This window comes from Scyliorhinus canicula, chromosome 10 (assembly GCF_902713615.1).
Source record: "Scyliorhinus canicula chromosome 10, sScyCan1.1, whole genome shotgun sequence".
In the NCBI taxonomy this organism is placed as follows: Eukaryota; Metazoa; Chordata; class Chondrichthyes; order Carcharhiniformes; family Scyliorhinidae; genus Scyliorhinus; species Scyliorhinus canicula.
This window is the reverse complement of record NC_052155.1, coordinates 161,122,296-161,144,748: the sequence shown is the minus strand read 5'-3', so window position 1 is coordinate 161,144,748 and position 22,453 is coordinate 161,122,296. Positions and strand designations below refer to the sequence as shown.

Genomic DNA, 22,453 nt, shown 5'->3' with positions numbered 1-22,453 from the left:
TACAGGAGGATATAGATGGGCTGGTCAGAGACAAATGGAATTCAATCCAGATAATTTAGAGGAGATGCACTTGGGCAGCACAAACAAGGCAAGTGAATGCATGATAAACAACAGGGCCCTGGGAAGCACTGAGGATCAGAGGGATCTTGGTGAGCATGTACACCAATCGCTTAGGGTAGCAAAGGACAAGTAGATACATGGGTTAAGAAGGCACTGGTTAAGAAGGCATATGGGTGGGTTAGCCCTGTTGCCTCACGGCGCCAAGGTCCCAGGTTCGATCCCGGCTCTGGGTCACTGTCCGTGTGGAGTTTGCACATTCTCCCCGTGTTTGCGTGGGTTTCGCCCCCACAACCCAAAGATGTGTAAGGTAGGTGGATTGAACACACTAAATTGCCCCTTAATTGGAAAAAAACTAATTGGGTACACTAAATTAAAAAAAAAACAAGAAAAAAAAAGGCATATGGTATACTTGGCTTTATTAGCCGAGGAAGAGCAGGGAAGTTATGCTGGAACTCCACAGGCCACAGCTGGAGTAGTGTGTGCAGTTCTGGAATCCACATCATAGGAGTGATGTGATAGCACTGGAAAGGTTACAGAGGAGATTTATCAGGATATTGTCTGGGCTGAAAAGTTTTATGAAGAGAGATTAGATGGACATTGTTGTTTTCCATGGAGCAGAGGCGATTAATGGGGGGGGGGGGGGGGGGGGGGGGCATGATTGAGATGTATAAAATTATGAGGGGCATAGGTGGAGTAGACAGGCAGAAACTTTTCCCAGTTAGTGGAAGGATCAATAACCGGAGGCATAGATTTAAGGTAAGGGGCAGGAGGTTGAGGGGATGCTAGGAAAAGCTTTTTCACCCAGAGGATGCTGGGAGTCTGAAACGCACTGCTTGAAAACCGTGGTAGAGGCAGAGACCCTCAGAACATTTAAGTAGTATTTAGATGTGCATTTGTGAAGGCAAGGCTATTGTCCAAGTGCTGGAAAATGGGATGAGAGTATGGAGGTAATGGTTTTTGACCGGCGTACATGTGAAGGGCCATTTCTGTGCTGTAGACACCGATGACTATGTTTCAAAGGTGTTGTCTTAAGTCCAGGAATCCCTTCTGCTCAGCAGGTAGATCTCTCAAAACCTCAGAACTCTCACCGAAAAGCAAGTACCGACCCAGGGAGTAAACAGGGTCAAGAATCAAGGCTTGATCATGGACTCACGAATAAAACTCCTGGCTTCACAAGGCACAGTCACACTTGCAAGCTCCAACCGCATGTTACATAAGTAGAAGATGACAGAGAGCATTATGAGTTTTTATGTGCAAACCATGAACCACTATTCTCCAAAGAATGGCATCTACTGTTGTGGGTTTGGCTGAGACTCCACTACACAGAGTGCTGCACAGTTGGAGGTGCCATTTCTCAAATGAAATATTAAACAGAGGCTCTTTCTTCCCTCTTAGGTGGATGGAAAAGGTTTCTCAGTGGCACAGTCATTTATTCCTCAAAAAACATCAGTAAAAGTAACAGATCATTGGATCATTAATCACATTGTTCTTTGTGGGACCTTGCTGTGGCTGCCAAGCTGCCTCCATGGTGCATTTGTTTTAATGCGAGAAGTGTAGCAGGTAAGGCAGATGAACTTGGGGCTTGGATCAGTACCTGGGAATATGATGCTATTGGTATTACTGAGACTTGGTTGAGGGAAGGGCAGGACTGGCAACTGAATATCCCAGGGTATAGATGCTTCAGGAGGGATAGAGAGGGAGGTAGAAGGGGTGGAGGAGTTGCATTACTCGTCAGAGATGATATCACAGCTGTGATTAAGGGGGGCATGATGGAGGATTCAAGCACTGAGGCAATATGGGTGGAGCTGAGAAATAGGAAGGGTGCAGCAACATTGTTGGGACTTTACTACAGGCCTCCCAAAAGCGAGCATGAAGTAGAGGTACAAATATGCAGACAGATTATAGAAAAATGTAGGAGCAATAGGGTGGTTGTGATGGGAGATTTTAACTTCCCCAACATTGAATGGGTTCGTGTAGTGTTGGAGGCGTAGATGGAGCAGAGTTTGTAAGGAGCATCTAGAAGAGTTTTTTAGAGCAGTACGTAAATAGTCCAACTCGGGAAGGGGACATACTGGACCTGGTATTGGGGAATGATCCCGGCCAGGTGGTTGATGTTTCAGTCGGTGATTACTTTGGGAATAGCGATCACAATTCCGTAAGTTTTAGAATACTCATGGACAAGGACAAGAGGGGTCCGAAAGGAAGAGTACTAAATTGGGGAAAGGCAGAGTATAACAAAATTCGGCAGGAGCTAGGGAATGTGGATTGGGAGCAGCTGTTTAAGGGTAAATCCACATTTGAAATGTGGAAGTCTTTTAAGGAAAGGTTGATTAGAGTGCAGGACAGACATGTTCCTGTGAAAATGAAAGATAGAAATGGCAAGATTAGGGAACCATGGATGACGGGTGAAATTGTGAGACTAGCCAAGATGAAAAAGGAAGCATACATAGGATCGAGACAACTCAAAACTGATGAAGCTTTGGAGGAATATCGGAAAAAGTTGGACGAATCTCAAACGCGCAATAAAGAGGGCTAAAAGGGGTCATGAAATATCTTTGGCTAACAGGATTAAGGAAAATCCCAAAGCATTTTATTCGTATGTAAGGAGCAAGAGGGTAACTAGGGAAAGGATTGGCCCACTTAAAGACAAAAGAGGGAATTTATGCGTGGACTCAGAGGAAATGGGCGAGATTCTTAATGAGTACTTTGCATTGGTATTCACAAAGGAGAGGGACAAGACGGATGTTGAGGCTAGGGATGGATGTTTAAATACTCTCAGTCAAGTTGTCATACAGAAGGGGGATGTTTTGAGTATTCTAAAAGACATTAAGATGGATAAGTCCGCAGGACCGGATGGGATCTATACCAGGTTACTGAGGGAAGCTAGGGTCGAAATAGCTGGGGCCTTAACAGATATCTTTGCAGCATCCTTGAGCACGGGTGAGGTCCCGGAGGACTGGAGAATTGCTAATGTTGTCCCTTTGTTTAAGAAGGGTAGCAGGGATAATCCAGGGAATTATAGACCTGTGAGCTTGACGTCAGTGGTAGGCAAACTGTTGGAGAAGATACTGAGGGATAGGATCTATTCACATCTGGAAGAAAATAGACTTATCAGTGATAGGCAGCATGGTTTTGTGCAGGGAAGGTCATGTCTTACAAACCTAATAGAATTCTTTGAGGAAGTGACAAAGTTAATTGATGAGGGAAGGGCTGTAGATGTCGTATACATGGACTTTAGTAAGGCGTTTGATAAAGTTTCCCATGGCAGATTGTTGGAAAAAGTGAAGTCGTATGGGGTTCAGGGTGTACTAGCTAGATGGATAAAGAACTGGCTGGGCAACAGGAGACAGATAGTAGTGGTGGAGGGAGTGTCTCAAAATGGAGAAGGGTGACTAGTGGTGTTCCACAGGGATCCGTGCTCGGACCACTGTTGTTTGTGATCTACATAAATGACCTGGAGGAAGGTACAGGTGGTCTGATTAGCAAGTTTGCAGATGATACTAAGATTGGTGGAGTTGCAGATAGCGAGGAGGACTGTCAAAGAATACAACAAAATATAGATAGATTGGAGAGTTGGGCAGAGAAATGGCAGATGGAGTTCAATCTAGGCAAATGCGAGGTGATGCATTTTGGAAGATCAAATTCAAGAGCGGACTATATGGTCAATGGAAGGGTCTTGGAGAAAATTGATGTGCACAGAGATCTGGGAGTTCAGGTCCATTGTACCCTGAAGGTGGCAACGCAGGTTGATAGAGTGGTCAAGAAGGCATACAGCATGCTTGCCTTCATCGGACGGGGTATTGAGTACAAGAGTTGGAAGGTCATGTTACAGTTGTATAGGACTTTGGTTCGGCCACATTTGGAATACTGCGTGCAGTTCTGGTCGCCACATTACCAGAAGGATGTGGATGCCTTGGAGAGGGTGCAGAGGAGGTTCACCAGGATGTTGCCTGGTATGGAGGGTGCTAGTTATGAAGAAAGGTCGAGTAGATTAGGATTGTTTTCGTTGGAAAGACGGAGGTTGAGGGGGGACCTGATTGAGGTCTACAAAATTATGAGGGGTATGGACAGGGTGAACAGCAACAAGCTTTTCCCAAGAGTGGGGGTGTCAGTTACAAGATGTCATGATTTCAAGGTGAGGGGGAGAAAGTTTAACGGAGAGGTGCGTGGAAAGTTTTTTTACGCAGAGGGTGGTGGGTGCCTGGAACGCTTTACCAGCGGAGGTGGTAGAGGCGGGCACGATAGCATCATTTAAGAAGCATCTAGACAGGTATATGAATGGGCGGGAACAGAGGGAAGTAGACCTTGGAAAATAGGAGACAGGTTTAGATAAAGGATCTGGATCGGCGCAGGCTGGGAGTGCCGAAGGGCCTGTTCCTGTGCTGTAATTGTCTTTGTTCTTCGTTCCATTATAATGATTGCTACACATCAAAAGTAATCCACTAGACAAAGCACTCTGGCATGTCCAGTCATAAATAAATTCAAGTGTTTTTATTCACTATCCATCACAGAGGCCATGGAGTGAATATCAAACTTGGACGTTGATATGTCCCAAGCTGCCATTTGGGAGAAAATTGAAGTACGGAGCTCACCATTTATAGGAGGGGTCATTTAGGTGGATACATTTCGCCTGTTAAATGCACTGACCAATATGATGTTGTACTCTTGCTACAGGCAGAGTAGAAAGAGGCTCTACTGAACATGTTTTCCTTAGCCAAGCTCTCTGTTGAAGGAGTACTTTGCATTATCCAGTTCCTAACACAAAAACAAATATAGCAGTAATTACAGGACTCACAGGATGAAGTTCTCCTATGAGATATTTTTTGGTCATTTCTCGTGCATCGCTAGAATGTCCAACATCATCAAAAGCTTCTGAAGCATCGCCTCCGGCTTGCTCCTTCAGCACTTCTTCGCCACCTGGATGCTGCAAGACACAAAAAGATTCAAGGTTGACAATTTAAACGGAAGAGTGAGCTGTATTATTTATGCATGCACCTGTATCCAAAAATGTAAAAGGAACATTCCTCAATTTCAGAAAAAAAAAGTCCGTCAAGATGACTGGAAACATCACACAGCTACAGATGGCAAAGTGATTGTGAACTGCTCAATCCTCAAAAACTGGAGAAATTCTTGACTTGTTCCTTTCCTGTATTCACATTTAATTTCTGTCACATTGGTAGAAATGTTCCCAGTTTCCCCCCCTCTCCTGTTCTTCTTCAGCATCTCAATCAGGTTCCCACCAAGGATTTAGCATCAGGTCTCACAACAATCCAGATAACTGGAAAAGCTGATGAGCAAAGTCGAAACCAGCTGAACTGCACCGTACAAGCTGATTACTGGAGGAGGAATCCCATTTTGCCTCACTCGGATATACAGCCTATTACTATAAGACTTAACAGCAGAATTAGGCCACTTGGCCTATCGGGTCAGTTCCGCCATTTAATCATTGCTGATATGTTTTTTTATCCCCATTCTCCTGCCGTCTCCCCATAACCCCCGATCCTCTTACTAATCAAGAATCTATCTATCTTTGTCTTAGAAACACTCAGTAACTTGGCCTCAATAGCCTTCTGCGGCAATGAATTCCACAGATTACAGATGAAGGAAATTCCTCATCACCTCAGTTTTAAAGGTTTGTCCTTTCTGTCAGAGGCTGTTCCCTTGGGCTCTTGTCTCTCCTACTACTGGAAACATCTTCTCCATGTCCACTCTATCTAGGCCTCTCAGTATTCTGTAAGTTTCAGCGAGATCCCCCTCATCCTTCTAAACTCTTTCACGTACAGACCCAATGTCCTCAACCGCTCCTCATATGACAAGCCCTTAATTCCGGGGATCATTCTTGTGAACCTCCGCTGGACCCTCTCCAAGGCCAGTACATCATTCTTTGATACGGGACCCAACACTGCTCACAGTATTCCAAAATGGGATCTGACCAGATCCTTATACAGCCTCAGCAGTATATCCCTGCTTTTGTATTCTAGCCCTCTCAAAGTGAATACATTGATTTGCCTTCCAAACTGCTAACTGAACCTGCATGTTAACCTTAAGGAGAATCCTGAACTAGGACTCTGAATTCCCTTTGTGCTTCAGATTTCCGAAGCATTTCCCCCTTTAGAAAATAATCTGTGTCTCTATTTTCCCTTCTAAAGTGCATAAACCTTACATTTTTCCACCTTGTAATATTCTATCTGCTGCCCACTCTCAGAGTCTGTCAAAGTCCTTCTGTAGCCTCCCCACTTCCTCAACATTACCTGACCCTCTACACATCTTTGTATCATCTGCAAACTTGGCAACAATGCTCTCAGTTCCTACTTCTGTATCGTTAATGTATATTGTGAATAATACTGGTCCCAACCCTGACCCGTGCACAACACCACTAGTCACCGGCTGCCATCCTGAAAAAGACCCTTTTATCTCCCTTCTCTGCCTCTGCCAGTCCTCTATCCATGTCATGGGCTCCTATCTTATTTAGCAGCCTCCTGGATGGCACCTTTTCAAAGGCCTTCTGGAAAACCAAATACATCACATGCACTGGCTCTCCTTTGTCTAACTTCCTCGTTACCGCCTCAAAGAAGTCTAACAGATTTTTCAGGCATGACCTCCCCTTGAGGAAGCTGTGCTAACTCAGTTCTATTTTACCACGCACCAACTACTCTGCAATCTCAACCTTAATAATGGACTCCAAAATCATACCAATAATCGAAGTCAGGCTAAGGCGCCTATAATTTCCAGTCATCAGCCTCCCTCCCTTCTTAAACAGGGGTATTACATTAACCATTTTTCAGTCCCCTGGGACCCTCCCTGACACCAAAGATTCCTGAATGATTATTACCAATGCCTCCACAATCTCCTTCATAAGCCTGGGGTGTAGTCCATCTAGTCCGAGTGATTTATCTACTTTCCGACCTTTCAGCTTCCTCAGCACCTTCCCCTTAGTGATGACCACGACACTCATCTCTACCCCAACTCTCTTGGTGTCATCCACCATGAAGACTGATGCAAAGTTCCGATTCAGTTCCGCGGCCATTTCTTTGTTCCCCATTACTACTTCTGGAGCCTCATTTGCCAGTGGTCCAATGTCCATTCTTGCCTCTCTCTCTTACCTTTTATATAATCGAATCGAAACAAAACTCTTGCCATCTTCTTTTATTTACTAGCTAGCTTACACTCATTATCGTCTCTCCTCCTCCCCCCCCCCCCCCCCCCAATACTGCTTTTTACAATTGTTCGCTTCTGAAGTGTTCCCAATCCTCTAGCTTCCCACTAATCCTCGCCACATTGTTTGCTTTCTCTTTTGCTTATGTTGCGCCGTCCCCGACTTCCCTCGGCAGGCAGTGCCTCATCCTTCCCTTAACATGTTTCCTCCTCCTTGGGATGAATTTCTGTTGTGCTTCCCAAATAACTAAAAACTCCTGCCATTGCTGTTCCATCGGCTTCCAAGTGAGAACACACTCACGCGGACATTGGAACTGCAACTCGAGGCGCATACTCAACATTCTATCACTGAAATAAATGGCAAACAAGTAGGAAATGCTGGAAACAAAAACAAAAAAACCGCAACAGACCACGGCAGAATTTCCAGGGGTCCAGGAATTTCTTTAGCCATTTCGGAATTGGGAAATGTGGAAAGACGGAGGGGCCAGAGTCATGATTCAATAGTTTAGATTAAAAACAGCATGTCCTGGTTAATTTTTAATACTGATACTCTGACAAAAAAAAAAGCGATGTCAGATTTTCTGATTCCATCATCAACTGTCACTACCCTGTTCAACTTTTCTTAACCTAGTCTAGCCCTTCCACGCTTAGTCAGAGATACGGTACCCATCCAAATCCTCTTGCTTTCATTGAGACATTGGGATGGGGGGGGGGAATGGATGGGGACGTTTTGAGATGCACACTTTACTGACAGTCTGAGATGGGGATAGTTTAAAAACCCACACAGCTCCATGATTGTAACATTTAAAAGCAGTGCTGCGCTGTGTTATTTATAAACACCACTTGTGTATGCAGAAGACAACCAACAATAGAGCTGTTCTCTGGGGCATAATGGTGCTGGTCATAAGTGATCCAAATAACTTGAATCCAGGTGCATACAAACATCTGGAGGGTGCATCTTACACATGTGGGCGGCACAGCAGTTAGCACTGCTGGCTCACAGCGCCAGGGACCTGGGTTCGATTCCATCCTTGGGTGCCTGTCTGTGTAGAGTTTGCATGCTCTCCCAGTGTCTGGATGGGTTTCCTCTGGGTGCTTCGGTTTCCTCCCACAGTCCAAAGATGTGCAGGTGAATTGTCCATGCTAAATTGCCCCTCAAGTGTACAAAGATGTGCAGGTTACGTGGGGTTACAGGGATTGAGCGGGTGAGTGGGCCACATAGGGTGCTCTTTCAGAGGGACAGTGCAGACTCGATGGGCCTCCATCTACACTGTAGGAATTCTATGGTTCTATGTGTCCTTATACGTCCTTCTCAAACTTTCAAAGACAGGGTTCGATTCAGACCATGGGCGACTTGTGTGGAGTTTACATGCTCTCCGTGTCTGTGTGGGTTTCCTCCGAGTGCTCCAGTTTCCTCCCACAGTCCAAAATATGTGCAGGTTAGTTTAGGATTGGCCATGCTAAATTGCTCCAGTGTCCCAAGGTTAGGTGGGGATAGAGTGAGGATTGGGCCTGTATAGAATGGTCTTTCGAGTGGTCGGTGCAGAATCGATGGGCCGAATGGCCTCCTTCTGCACTGCCGGGATTCTATGACAGACTGGAACAAACTATAGCGAAACAAGACCAGATACAAATTGTCAGGCTGCTTCACTTTGCATTCAACTGACAAGCATACGAAGCAGTTGGTAAGCTGATCATTTTTCTTCACCTAAAAAAGTGTCAACTTCCCGTCACCCGATTCTCCCCGTTCGTGCGAAATGGACCTCAAAATTCTCAAATTCCTTTCCAGATTCCCCCATGGCCGTATTCAATGGGCTGGATTCTCCGGTTCCCCCAGCCGCGTGCTTCTCTGCAGCGCGCTGTTCACTGGCGGCGGGATTCTCTACTCCCGCTGCCTGTCAATGGCCTGTCGTTGGGATTTAGTGACCTGATAGAGGTCTACAATATTATGAGGGGCGTAGACAGAGTGGATAGCAAGAGGCTTTTTCCCAGGGTAGATGGGTCAATTACTAGGGGGCATAGGTTTAAGGTACGAGAGGCAAGGTTTAGAGGAGATGTAATATAGAGGTAATATAGAGAAATACAGCACAGAACAGGCCCTTCGGCCCACGATGTTGTGCCGAACTTTTGTCCTAGGTTAATCATAGATTATCATAGAGTTTTGGACACTAAAGGCAATTTAGCATGGCCAATCCACCCAACCTGCACATCTTTGGACTGTGGGAGGAAACCGGAGCACCCAGAGGAAACCCACGCATACACGGGGAAGATGTGCAGACTCCACACAGACAGTGACCCAAGCCGGAATCGAACCTGGGACGCTGGAGCTGTGAAGCAATTGTGCTATCCACAATGCTACCGTGCTGCCCTTAAGAATAAATGAATCTACACTCCATTATTCTACCATAATCCATGTACCTATCCAATAGCCGCTTGAAGGTCCCTAACGTTTCCGACTCAACTACTTCCACAGGCAGTGCATTCCATGCCCCCACTACACTCTGGGTAAAGAACATACCTCTGACATCCCCCCTATATCTTCCACCATTTACCTTAAATTTATGTTCCCTTGTAATGGTTTGTTCCTCCCGCGGAAAAAGGCTCTGACTGTCTACGAGGTACATAAGAACATAAGAACTAGGAGCAGGAGTAGGCCATCTGGCCCCTCGAGCCTGCTCCGCCATTCAATGAGATCATGGCTGATCTTTTGTGGACTCAGCTCCACTTTCCGGCCCGAACACCATAACCCTTAATCCCTTTATTCTTCAAAAAACTATCTATCTTTACCTTAAAAACATGTAATGAAGGAGCCTCAACTGCTTCACTGGGCAAGGAATTCCATAGATTCACAACCCTTTGGGTGAAGAAGTTCCTCCTAAACTCAGTCCTAAATCTACTTCCCCTTATTTTGAGGCTATGTCCCCTAGTTCTGCTTTCACCCGCCAGTGGAAACAACCTGCCCGCATCTATCCTATCTATTCCCTTCATAATTTTAAATGTTTCTATAAGATCCCCCCTCATCCTTCTAAATTCCAATGAGTACAGTCCCAGTCTACTCAACCTCTCCTCATAAATCCAACCCCTTCAGCTCTGGGATTAACCTAGTGAATCTCCTCTGCACACCCTCCAGTACCAGTACGTCCTTTCTTAAGTAAGGAGACCAAAACTGAACACAATACTCCAGGTGTGGCCTCACTAACACCTTATACAATTGCAACATAACCTCCCTAGTCTTAAACTCCATCCCTCTAGCAATGAAGGACAAAATTCCATTTGCCTTCTTAATCACCTGTTGCACCTGTAAACCAACCTTCTGTGACTCATGCACTAGCACACCCAAGTCTCTCTGCACAGTGGCATGCTTTAATATTTTATCGTTTAAATAATAATCCCGTTTGCTGTTATTCCTACCAAAATGGATAACCTCACATTTGTCATCATTGTATTCCATCTGCCAGACCCTAGCCCATTCACTTAACCTATCCAAATCCCTCTGCAGACTTCCAGTATCCTCTGCACTTTTCGCTTTACCACTCATCTTAGTGTCATCTGCAAACTTGGACACATTGCCCTTGGTCCCCAACTCCAAATCATCTATGTAAATTGTGAACAATTGTGGGCCCAACACGGATCCCTGAGGGACACCACTAGCTACCGATTGCCAACCAGAGAAACACCCATTAATCCCCACTCTTTGCTTTCTATTAATTAACCAATCCTCTATCCATGCTACTACTTTACCCTTAATGCCATGCATCTTTATCTTATGCAGCAACCTTTTGTGTGGCACCTTGTCAAAGGCTTTCTGGAAATCAAGATATACCACATCCATCGGCTCCCCATTATCTACTGCACTGGTAATGTCCTCAAAAAATTCCACTAAATTAGTTAGGCATGACCTGCCCTTTATGAACCCATGCTGCGTCTGCCCAATGGGACAATTTCTATCCAGATGCCTCGCTATTTCTTCCTTGATGATAGATTCCAGCATCTTCCCTACTACCGAAGTTAAGCTCACTGGCCTATAATTTCCTGCTTTCTGCCTACCTCCTTTTTTAAACAGTGGTGTCACGTTTGCTAATTTCCAATCCACCGGGACCACCCCAGAGTCTAGTGAATTTCGGTAAATTATCACTAGTGCATCTGCAATTTCCCTAGCCATCTCTTTTAGCACTCTGGGATGCATTCCATCAGGGCCAGGAGACTTGTCTTCCTTTAGCTTGCCTATCACTACCTCCTTAGTGATAACAATCCTCTCAAGGTCCTCATCTGTCATAGCCTCATTTCTATCAGTCGCTGGCATGTTATTTGTGTCTTCCACTGTGAAGACCGACCCAAAAAACCTGTTCAGTTCCTCAGCCATTTCCTCATTTCCCATTATTAAAACTCCCTTCTCATCCTCTAAAGGACCAATACGAGGCATGTTTTATTTTTTAACAGAGGGTAGTGGGTGCCTGGAACTCGCTGCTGGAGGAGGTGGTGGTGGAAGCAGGGATGATCGTGACATTTAAGGGGCATCTTGACAAACACATGAATAGGATGGAAATAGAGGGATACGGACCCCGGAAGTGCAGAAGATTTTAGTCTAGACGGGCAGCATGGTCGGCACAGGCTTGGAGGGCCAAAGGGCCTGTTCCTGTGCTGTACTTTTCTTTGTTCGTCTTTGTTCTTTTTTCCCATTGTGAGCCACTCCACGCCGACGGGAAACCTCCAGGTGGGGGTGCCCTGCTGACGGGAACAGGTGGCTGGAGAATTCCAACCTATAATTTTACTATTGCCAGTGTGTACTTAGTTACCCCATTGTTCAGTCACCATTGGCGACTGACCCTTTAGCCGACATGTTCTTGCCATCCAATGGTCCCTCCAAACCCAGGTTACCTCTCCCTCAATTCTGTAAACATTTACTCAAAACCCTTCTTGTCTCTACACAAATAAAAAAAAGGGGTCAGTTAAAATTGGCAATTTAAAAAAAAAAACAACTGCACAAACAAGTTGCTTTCGCAAATCAATTTTAAACATTCTTTAAGGAAAAGGTTACGGCGCAGAGAAGATGGAGTTCGACGTCACTAGAACTATTCAAACATGGTCACTTTGAAAACCGGCAATTCAAAATAATTTTGTCAAAAAATTTAGCACTGGTGCAAAAACATCAAAACATCCTGAAGAGCTCAAGTAAACAAATGGAAGGAAGGGTAATAAACAAATCTAAAATATTTCCGCTAATGAACTGTTGATTTAATCTGAAAACCTAGATAAGTTTTGGGTAAAGGGTAGGTTGTAAGTATCAAAAACAACACGCCTTTGAAACATCTCAGCACCCTGATTAAACAAGTTCAAACTCCGACCTATTGAAGTACAAATCAATGTTCACCCAAGGACCATTACTAAGCATTTCAAAATCAGTGATAAATATTAACTTTTCTGGTACTCTACATTACGTTAAGGCAAACACAACTGTAGTTGATCCTTCAACAATCAATAATAAACTTAAAATAATCTCAAGCATCAACAGAGTCTTAGACACCCCCCTGCCCCCCCCCTGCAAAATATACTGCAAAATAAAAAATAAATAAAACATTTGAAATTGAATACTCAAGCATAGTTGTGTTTCCTTAGGAATCATGTTCCACTCTATCAAAAGTGAATTGAGTTTAAAATCTGTTTATTGCCTTTGCTTTTACAATAATAAGCCGTATTTGTAAGTAGAAATCTGAACGCTTGTGGTCACGATCAGGACATTACAGTCATTTAAGAGGAAATATTCAAATGTTGCAGTGGGAAGATAGTAGGATTGGTATTCTGAAAGAATGAGGTCTTGTTGTCTCAAGACATTTTCATCTGGAGCCATAGATTAGGAGGGGTTATTGGGTTACGGTGGAAATGAGGGCTTAATGTGGGTCGGTGCAAACTCGATGGGCCGAATGGCCTCCTTCTGCACTGTATGTTCTATGTTCTATTTTGTGTAATTCAAATCTGCAGAACGTGGATCCGGCATCTTGGACGTTAATGCGGAGACTGGATCTGAACTAACAACGCCCCCTTTATCCACGAGTATAACTGTCTGGACATGATCTGGAATAGGATCCGACTGATTATGGATCATTGTGAAAGCAAAGCATTATAATTTTAAAAACTATCAAAGTAACCAGCTATTAGAATAAAAGTCCTTTAAAAAAGATGGAGCCCAGCATGATTTCATAAGATGATAACACAACACTGATTGAGCCAGCGTGACAACACTTGCTCTCCATTCACTGCATCTGGGAATAAGGAAAGGAACATCATTAATTTTTAACTAGATAAAGAGGTTTGAACTTCGACCTACTAAGGCAATGTGATAAAGTGTGAAGTGAGTAAAAGCCATTTAATTCAAGACAAATTAAATGCGAGTTTGTACAGACTTTCCAAATGCACTTAAATTTGAAATGTATTGTACTTTCTGATCTATTTAACTCTTACAAGCAGAGGACGTTAAAATATGAAATAGACTCATTTTTCCAAAATACACAGTTCGCTACACTATGGCGCAATTCTCCGCTCCCCACGCCGGGTGGGAGAATCGCGGGAGGGCCGGGCGACTCACGACACGCCCCCCTGGCGCCCCCCCCCCCGCCATTCTCCCACCATCCCGCTCGGAAGAATCGCCGCTCGCCGTTTTTCACGCCGACCGGCGATTCTCCAACCCGGATGGGCCGAGCGGCCTGCCGTTCACGACCGGTTCACGACGGTGGCAACCACACCGGGTCGCTGCCTTCGTGAACCACACCTGGTCGCTGCCGTCGTGAACATGGCGGCAAACGCTGGTTTGACGCTTGTGGGGGGTGGAGAGGGAAGTGAGCACCACGGCCGTGCTCGGGAGGGGACTGGCCCACGATCGGTGTCCACCGAACGTCGGGCCGGCGTCTCAAAGGGACGCACTCTTTCCCCTCCGCCGCCCCGCAAAATCAAGCCGCCACGTCTTGCGGGGCAGCGGAGGGGAAGACGGCAACTGCGCATGTGCGGGTTTGAGCCGTCAGCCGAAGTGACCTCAGCCACGCACGCGCGGGTTGGAGCCGGCCGACCTGCGCGGCTGATGTCACCTAGGCGCCGTTGTCGCGTCATTCTCGCAAGCGTCAAGGCCCGGCACCCGAGAGTAACGGAGCGCCGCTCCTAGCCCTCCGGGTCGGGGTGAATAAGGTGAGAGGTGTGGCCGCCGAGGGCGTCGTGAAACTCGGCCGAGTTCACGACGGCCTTCCCAATTTTTCGCGGGAGCAGAGAATTCCGCCCTATCAGTATCTGAACAAAGATGATAATAAAAACAGAGTTCAAAGTCTTTGCATTACTATATCACAGTGGTTCATCGAATAAAGTAAAAGATAAAGTCGCCACAATCCCAGATGACCACAGGCTGCTTTCTCCTTTGAGGGGTAGAGCTGACTGGTGGTGATTTAACCTGAGGATCTGAGAAGGCATGAATAACCTCAGCCAGTACGGGAATTGAACCCACGCTGTTGGCCTCGCTCTGCATCACAAACCAGCTGTCCAGCCAACTGAACTAAACCATAAGATGCATGCAACTCAATCCAGCAAAACAAAATTATCATAATTACAAAAAATTAACTAAAAAGAAAGAAGCTCAGGTAACCAGATCACATTATACACAAGTCTAATTCTATGCAACTTCTGAAACAGCAACTTATTTAAAGGCACTATATAAATAAGCTCCTCAGTTTCACTAATCCAAACTGAAGTAATCAGCTACTTTCACACTGAGCATAGAACATAGAACAGTACAGCACAGAACAGGCCCTTCGGCCCTCGATGTTGTGCCGAGCAATGATCACCCTACTCAAACCCACGTATCCACCCTATACCCGTAACCCAACAACCCCCCCTTAACCTTACTTTTTAGGACACTACGGGCAATTTAGCATGGCCAATCCACCTAACCCGCACATCTTTGGACTGTGGGAGGAAACCGGAGCACCCGGAGGAAACCCACGCACACACGGGGAGGACGTGTAGACGCCACACAGACAGCCGGGAATCGAACCTGGTACCCTGCAGCTGTGAAGCATTTATGCTAACCACCATGCTACCGTGCTGAGCAATGACGTTTTAGGTTCTAGAAAGATTGCCATGATTGCCTGAGAAGCACTGATACTTATGGAACTTTGGATATGCTCCCAAAATTTACCTAATTTTGACACACATGTCTGACTACCTATCTGTCTTAGATAAATTAGGAACGTGGGCAGCACAGTAGCATGGTGGTTAGCATAAATGCTTCACAGCTCCCGGGTCCCAGGTTCGATTCCCGGCTGGGTCACTGTCTGTGCGGAGTCTGCACGTCCTCCCCGTGTGTGCGTGGGTTTCCTCCGGGTGCTCCGGTTTCCTCCCACAGTCCAAAGATGTGCGGGTTAGGTGGATTGGCCATGTTAAATTGCCCGCAGTGTCCTAAAAAAGTAAGGTTGTTGGGTTACGGGTATAGGGTGGATACGTGGGTTTGAGTAGGGTGATCATTGCTCAGCACAACATCGAGGGCCGAAAGGCCTGTTCTGTGCTGTACTGTTCTATGTTCTAGAGGAGCAGGAGTAGGCCATTTGCCCCGTCAAACCTACTCTGCCATTTAACTCGATCCTGGCTGATCTTCTAGCACAACACCATTTTCCTGCACGGTTCCCATATTCCTGGATGTCACTGGTATCCAAAAGATCTATCAACCTCCGATTTGAGCATACGCAATGACTGAGTCGCCACAGTCTCTGGGGTGGAGAGGTCCAAAGTCTTAGCACTCTCCGAGTGAAGAAAGTCCTCATCTTGGCCCTATCTGGCTTAACTCATATTCTGAAACCGTATCCCTCGATTCTAGACCCCTTTCCCCCCCCCCCCCCCCCCCCCCCCCCACCCCCACTCCTCCCCCCAAGCAAGAATTTTGTACACTTCATTGATCACCTGCCATTCTAAACTCTGGAGAACATGGCCCCAACCTCCTTAATGTTTCCTCACAGAGCAATCCTGCCAGGGATTAGTCTGGTGAACATCTGCTGCAACCTCTACGGCCAATATATCTTCCCTTGGGTATGGAGGCCAAAGCTGCCCCCGGATTCAAAAAGCTAGCTCCGGTCTCTCTCTCTCCACCGATGCCGTCAGGCCTGCGGAGGTTGTCCAGCATTTTCTGTTTTTGTTGCAGCAAGACGTCCCGACTTCTGTACTCTAATCAGCTTGCAATAAAGGGTCATGTGTCATTTGCCTTCCTAACTATTTGTTATACCTACATGTTAGCTTTCAGTGACTTATGAACAAGAAAACCAGGGCCCTTTGGACATCAACAATTCCTAATCGATCACCATTTAAGAAAAACTGTTTTCCCTACCTAAGTGGATAACTTCACATTCTTTCACGTTATATTCCAAGCCAGCTATTTCAAACAAATTGTTTCTTGATTCAATTCCAGGACTGAAGTGGGATTTAAATTGGGGGGTTTCCATGAGGTAATATTCATTTCTGCAATATTTTTCTCCCTGCACGCAAATAGGTTATTGGGCAGGCCAGCCAAGTTGAGCACTGACAGGCCCCAAATATTGTTCAGTTTTACCCTCTCACTAGAAGATAGTTTTTATATCCTTCGGACATTACAAGCATCAAGCCAAAAGCCACCAGCAAGGAGAACATATCGGCCTTTGTTACACTTCCGAAGGTTTAAGTTATTGAAGCTGGAGAAAAAAAAAATGTTCCTCTCAAACAACACTTAACTGGTTCTTCGCCAATCTTAAGATCAACTTTTACATTTTATCCAGTTTTCCTCATCAGCTCCCTGCACACTTTTTCAAAACAATTACAAAGATCTCGAATCATTCTAAACGAAAATTATCATTACACACTGGCATAAGGAAACAAATGAGAGAACTCAGCCTTAAATATTACCATGTAACCTTATTAACTTGCCCTTACCTCCGAGGGCAATCCCACCTTCAGGAAATCAGAAGGTTATGGATTAAAATACAACTCCAGAAATTTGAGCACAAAACGTAGGCTGGCACAGCAGTGCAGTACTGAGGAAGTGTTGCCTTTTGGATTAGATATTAAATTATGGCCTATTCAAAAAGAGGAGGATGGGAGATTTCAACCCCCCCCCCCCCCCCCCCCAAATCTCCAGACCAATATTTGTCCCTCAAAACAGATTATTTGGCAATGTATCTCGTTGGGACTTTGCTATCCGCAAATTGGCTGCCAGATTTCTCGATACTTTAAAAGTACTTAATTGGCTAGAAAGCCTTTTGGGACATCTATACATAAAGTCAATTATTTCCCATTACTGTACCATGTGCTAAATGCAAATTGCATCCTTTTGCAAAATTGGAGTGGTGTTCAATGCGGCGGATATCTAATGGGGAGCCAAAGAGGCGGCAGTCATTCAGAGGCTCAGATCTACGCACACTGTTTTTAAAAATTCACAATGGGTCGGTAGGTAAATAACATAAACTACTTGCATTTATGCAGTGTCTTTAACATAGTGAAAAAGGTCCCGAGGCACTTCATATGTGTGTAGTGTGTAATTAGATGAAGACTGATACCCGCTAAAGGAGGGGCTATTAGGACAGTTGGTCAACAAAGTGGTAATAAGGATCGTGCTAAAGAGAGGGGTGGAGAAGTAAAAAGATTTAGGAAGGGAATTTCAGAGTTTAACACCTAGACAGCTGAAGACATTGTTACCAATGGTGGGTAAAAGGAATTGAGACAGTCATGTGATGTCAAATACTGAATCACCACAAGTACAGAAATGCTCTTCTTTTCGTCCTCTGAACAAAATCGGTATATAAAAACAAGTTTACTTTTTCTTTCTTAATTGACCCCAATACACATTGTACCAGTACCTAGAATACTATAAATTCACAAAGTCACGTCGGATCGGAATCCCTCCAGCTGGACTTTTACTAAATATGAAACCCTGGAAGCTTCATGCACATAAAACATGCAAATTATCAGGGGGAAACCTCACAGAGAGGCAGGTTGTACTGTATGGAGTTAATCGCCAAAGCATGTCAATCCCGAATCCAAGCTGACATTAGGTAAAGACACTGGGACATCATCTCGCCATCAGTTAATCTAATTAAAGAAACTGAGAGGCCATCATTGCTGATGGCCGCAGACATCAGCCACTTTACAAACAAAAATCAACAAGGAGAAATTGACTTTTATTAGATACAAATCCACTTGTGAGCCAGAGATATCACACCTGGATGGGGTCCACTGTAGCATTGTGATGAATGGGTTTACCTGGACCAAGGTAGGATCCAGAATGAAGGCATTAAAAAGATGTTAAGTACCAATCATCTAAAGTGAATGACCAGAATTCTCCTGCTGGCAGCATACCCCCGTCCACCGATTTCCCAGCAGCGCGGGGTGGCTACAAGCGGCAGGAAGATAGAATCCCACCACCAACGATCAGTGCGGTCCCAAGAAACATGCGGTTGGAGGACTGAAGAATCCCGCCCACTGTCTCCAGGAAATATGCTTGGATATTTTAAGGGCCAAGACCATTGGGTCTGGCACTGTAGTTATGACGGAGAATGGAGAAGGGACAACCTGATTCATGGGCCTACAACTCACACCGGGAAGGACCAAACATGTGGGGAGTTGTATGTATCTGTCAGATCAGAGGGATTTTGGGGCTAAGGTTTAACGCTCAGTGCAGCAACTTAATCCTGAGGGGGTTGCAGTTGAAACAGTTGAGGTTTGGGCAGAACTGTGGGGTTTCCCTGTGGTTTTTCAATTGAGGCTTTTATTAATAAATCATGGTTCCAAGCGTTGTGTGGGGTTATTACAGTAGTTTGGAGCTCTTGGGCGGTATTCTCCGTTTAGCCGGCGCCCGAGGTTTGCCAGCGACGTGGGACTGTGCCACGCCGGCGTAACGGAGAATCCCTCCAGCGGGTCGAGGGCAGTTGATCATCACATGACAGTTTAACAAACCTCTAAACATTGACTGTAAACTGATTGCTGTAGATTAAGTAAGCTGCACAAACAGTATATGCAGGGAAGTCATATTTGCAAATGCAAGTCAGCTGTCAGGTTTAACATGTGTTGCACAAAATCAAACAGGCCTTTTGCCAAAGGGTTGCATTAACAAGTTAGTAACTTCAGTGGTCTTGGAAGAAAGTGAAGGCTTGCCAGACCCGAGAAGTTTAATTCAAAATTCCCACTACCATCACAAATTTAACAACAGCAGGTGGAAACTTCCAATGGGATAACTGCCATCCTCTTTGTTCCACTATATCCTGGATAACAGTGGAGGTACAGTAGCACAGTGGTTACGTTGCAGAACTGGTATTCCGACAAAGCAGGACAAGGATTAGGCCATTCAGCCCCTCGAGCCTGCTCCGCCATTCAATAAAGTCATGGTTGATCCGATAGTGTGGCCTTGCGCCATTTTCCTGTCTGCCCTCATATTCCTCAAATTAACTTGATCTATCCAAAATCTGTCAAACTCAGCCTTGAATATGTGCAATGACCCAATCTGCACTGTTCTCTGGGTGCGAGAATTCCGAAGACAAATGATCCCCAGGGAACAAATTCCTCCTCGTCGCCATTTTAAATTGGAGACTGTTTGTCAAGTTACAGGTTCCCCCACAGGGGGAAGACAGCCTATCAGCATCGGCCATGTCAAGACCCTCAGAATCTTTAATGCAACAATAAGATAACCTCTCATTCTTCTAGACTTCAAAAGAGTATAGGACCAACCTCCTCAACATTTCATCATAAGAAAAACTCCTTCAGCCCGAGAATCAATGTGGTGAACCTTCTCTGAGCTGCTTGCAATGCAATCTGCTCCTATATCAAGGCAACCAGGACTACACCCTGCCCATCTAAGTAATGTCTCACCAATGTCCCATACAGTTATAACAAGACTTCCTTTTGTTTAAATTCATCCCTCTTGCATTAAAGGCCGACATCCCATTTGCCTTCCTAATTATTTGCTGTACACGCATGCTACCTTTTTCTGAATCATGGACAAGGACACCCAGATCCCTCTGCGCCGCAGCTTTCTGCAGTCTCACCATCCAAAGTAGACAACCTCACATTTTGTCCACGCACTTAACCGATCTACATCTCTTTGTAGACTCTGTATCCTCACCACTTGCTCCTATCATTGTATCATCTGCAAATTTGACTGCAAAACATCAGAAGTAGAGTTCAGCAACTTCAGGCCATCTCTCTTCCATTTTATTACTTTCATTTTTGCCGAGGGCCTGTCTGAATCTTATTTTTCATGCCTTGCTTTCACAATGGGAAGCACATGCGTAGATTTTTAAATAAATTTAAAACCCCCATCGTGGATCTAATTAAAACAAGCTCTCTGATTGCCACAGAATGAGGCTGGGAGTTATTCCAGAGGGAAACCCACAGAAACTTACCAGGAACTCTGGTGGGTTTCACCAAACTGGAGGAAAGGATTGCCTTTCAAAAATATGTTCTGACCGCCACAATCAGCCGGCAGTGTCAACTTCAGCGGCCGGCACTTTGATCCGGAGAGGGAAGCTGACAGTTGGGGTCCATAAGCCCCCCCGCCGTATATCGCGAACCGCGGTATTGCGGAGCGCGGTATAACGGGGGACTACTGTATCACAGTGTATAGTAACCATTTATATGGCACCTTCTCAAATACCTTTTGGAAATCCAAATATACCATATCCTCTAGCTCGCCTTTACTCAACCTGCTTGTTGCATCTTCAAAGAACACCAATAAATTTGTCTAACATTAATTCCTTTTCATAAAACCATGTTGACCCTGCTAGATTGTACTGTGATTTTTAAATGTCCTGCTACTACTCTCTTAATAATAGATACCAGCATTTTCCCCAACGACAGGTGCTAGCCAATCTGGTTCTACCTACGTCCTTTCTGGAATAGGCCGTTACATTTACAGTTTTCCAATCCACTGGGATCTTTTCAGAATGCAGAGAATTTTGGAAGATTACAACGCCTCCATTTTCCACAGCGTGGCAATTTGTAAATTTGAATTCAATTAAATAATCTGGAATCTTGAACAGCTCATGTCAGGGACGTGAATCTACTTGTTTATCATTAAAAAGCAAATTGGTTCACTTGACTGCTGCCCTTACTTCACCTTGTTCACATGTAGCTCCAACAATGTGCAATAATGTAATTATATGGGTTTTTAAAGAGGATATGAGTTTTTATAGGATATGGGGGGGGGGGGGGGGGGAGAAACAGGATTAGTCTATTGAGCTGGTCAAAGGCTAGGAATTCTACAGCGAGTAACTCATCTCCTGACCCCCCCCCCCCCCCCCAAACCTGTCCACCATCTAAAAGGCACAAGTCAGGAATGTAATGGAATACTCTCCACTTGCCTGATGAATGCAGCTCCAAGAACATTCACAAAGCCCAACACCATCCAGGACAAAGCAGTCCGCTTGATTGCTCTCCCTTCCACAAATAGTCAATCCCTCCACCACCGACAAAGTATGGCAGCCCTGAGTACCATCTACAAGATGTTGTAACTCACCAAGATTTCTTAGACACCTCTCAAACCCACGACCACTACCATCTAGAAGGACAAGAGCAGCAGATACCTGGGAACCCCACCACCTGGAGGTTCCCCTCCAAGTCACTCACCACCCTGACTTGGAAATATATCGCCATTCCTTCACTGCTGCTGGGGAAACATCCCGGAACTCTCTCCCTAATAGCACAGTGGATGTACCTGCACCTCAAGGACTGTAGCGGTTCCAGAAGGCAACTCACTACCACCTTTTGAAGGGCAACCAGGGATGGGCAATAATACTGGCCTAACAAGAGATGCCCACATCCCGTAAATGGAAAAAAAAATGATCAGCCATGATCATAATGAATGTCGGAGCAGGCTCGAAGGGCCAAATGGCCTTCTCCAGCTCCTATTTTGAGGGGCAAGGCATTGAAAGAGTTAAATTAACCATTTTTCCAAACCTACTGTTGGGCAAAAATAACACTGCTTTCAACTACCTGCTGAATTCCGGCATGCGACCATATGAACGAGGAGTAGGCCACCCAGCCCCTCAAGCCTGCCCTGCTACAGTATTACACAAGATCGTGGCTGATCAGTGTAACCTCAACGCCACATTCCTGCCTACCTCCGATCACCTTTCGTCCTGTTGCTTATCAAGAATCTATCTCCTCTGCCTCACAAATACTCAAAAACTCTGATTGCAGCACTTTTTGAGGAAGAGAGAGTTCCAAAGACTCACGATCCTCAGGTAAA

At 45.3% G+C, this 22,453-nt stretch overlaps 1 protein-coding gene across 1 annotated transcript in view; it reads right to left on the bottom strand.

Annotated features, from left to right (window-relative positions):
• Positions 1-22,453, bottom strand: part of LOC119972745 (cytochrome b5) — a 42,586-nt gene that overhangs the window by 13,720 nt on the left and 6,413 nt on the right. The window contains exon 2 of the mRNA XM_038810057.1: positions 4,856-4,984. Within this exon, the coding sequence (XP_038665985.1) occupies positions 4,856-4,984 (129 nt within the window). The remainder of the gene's footprint in view (positions 1-4,855; positions 4,985-22,453) is intronic.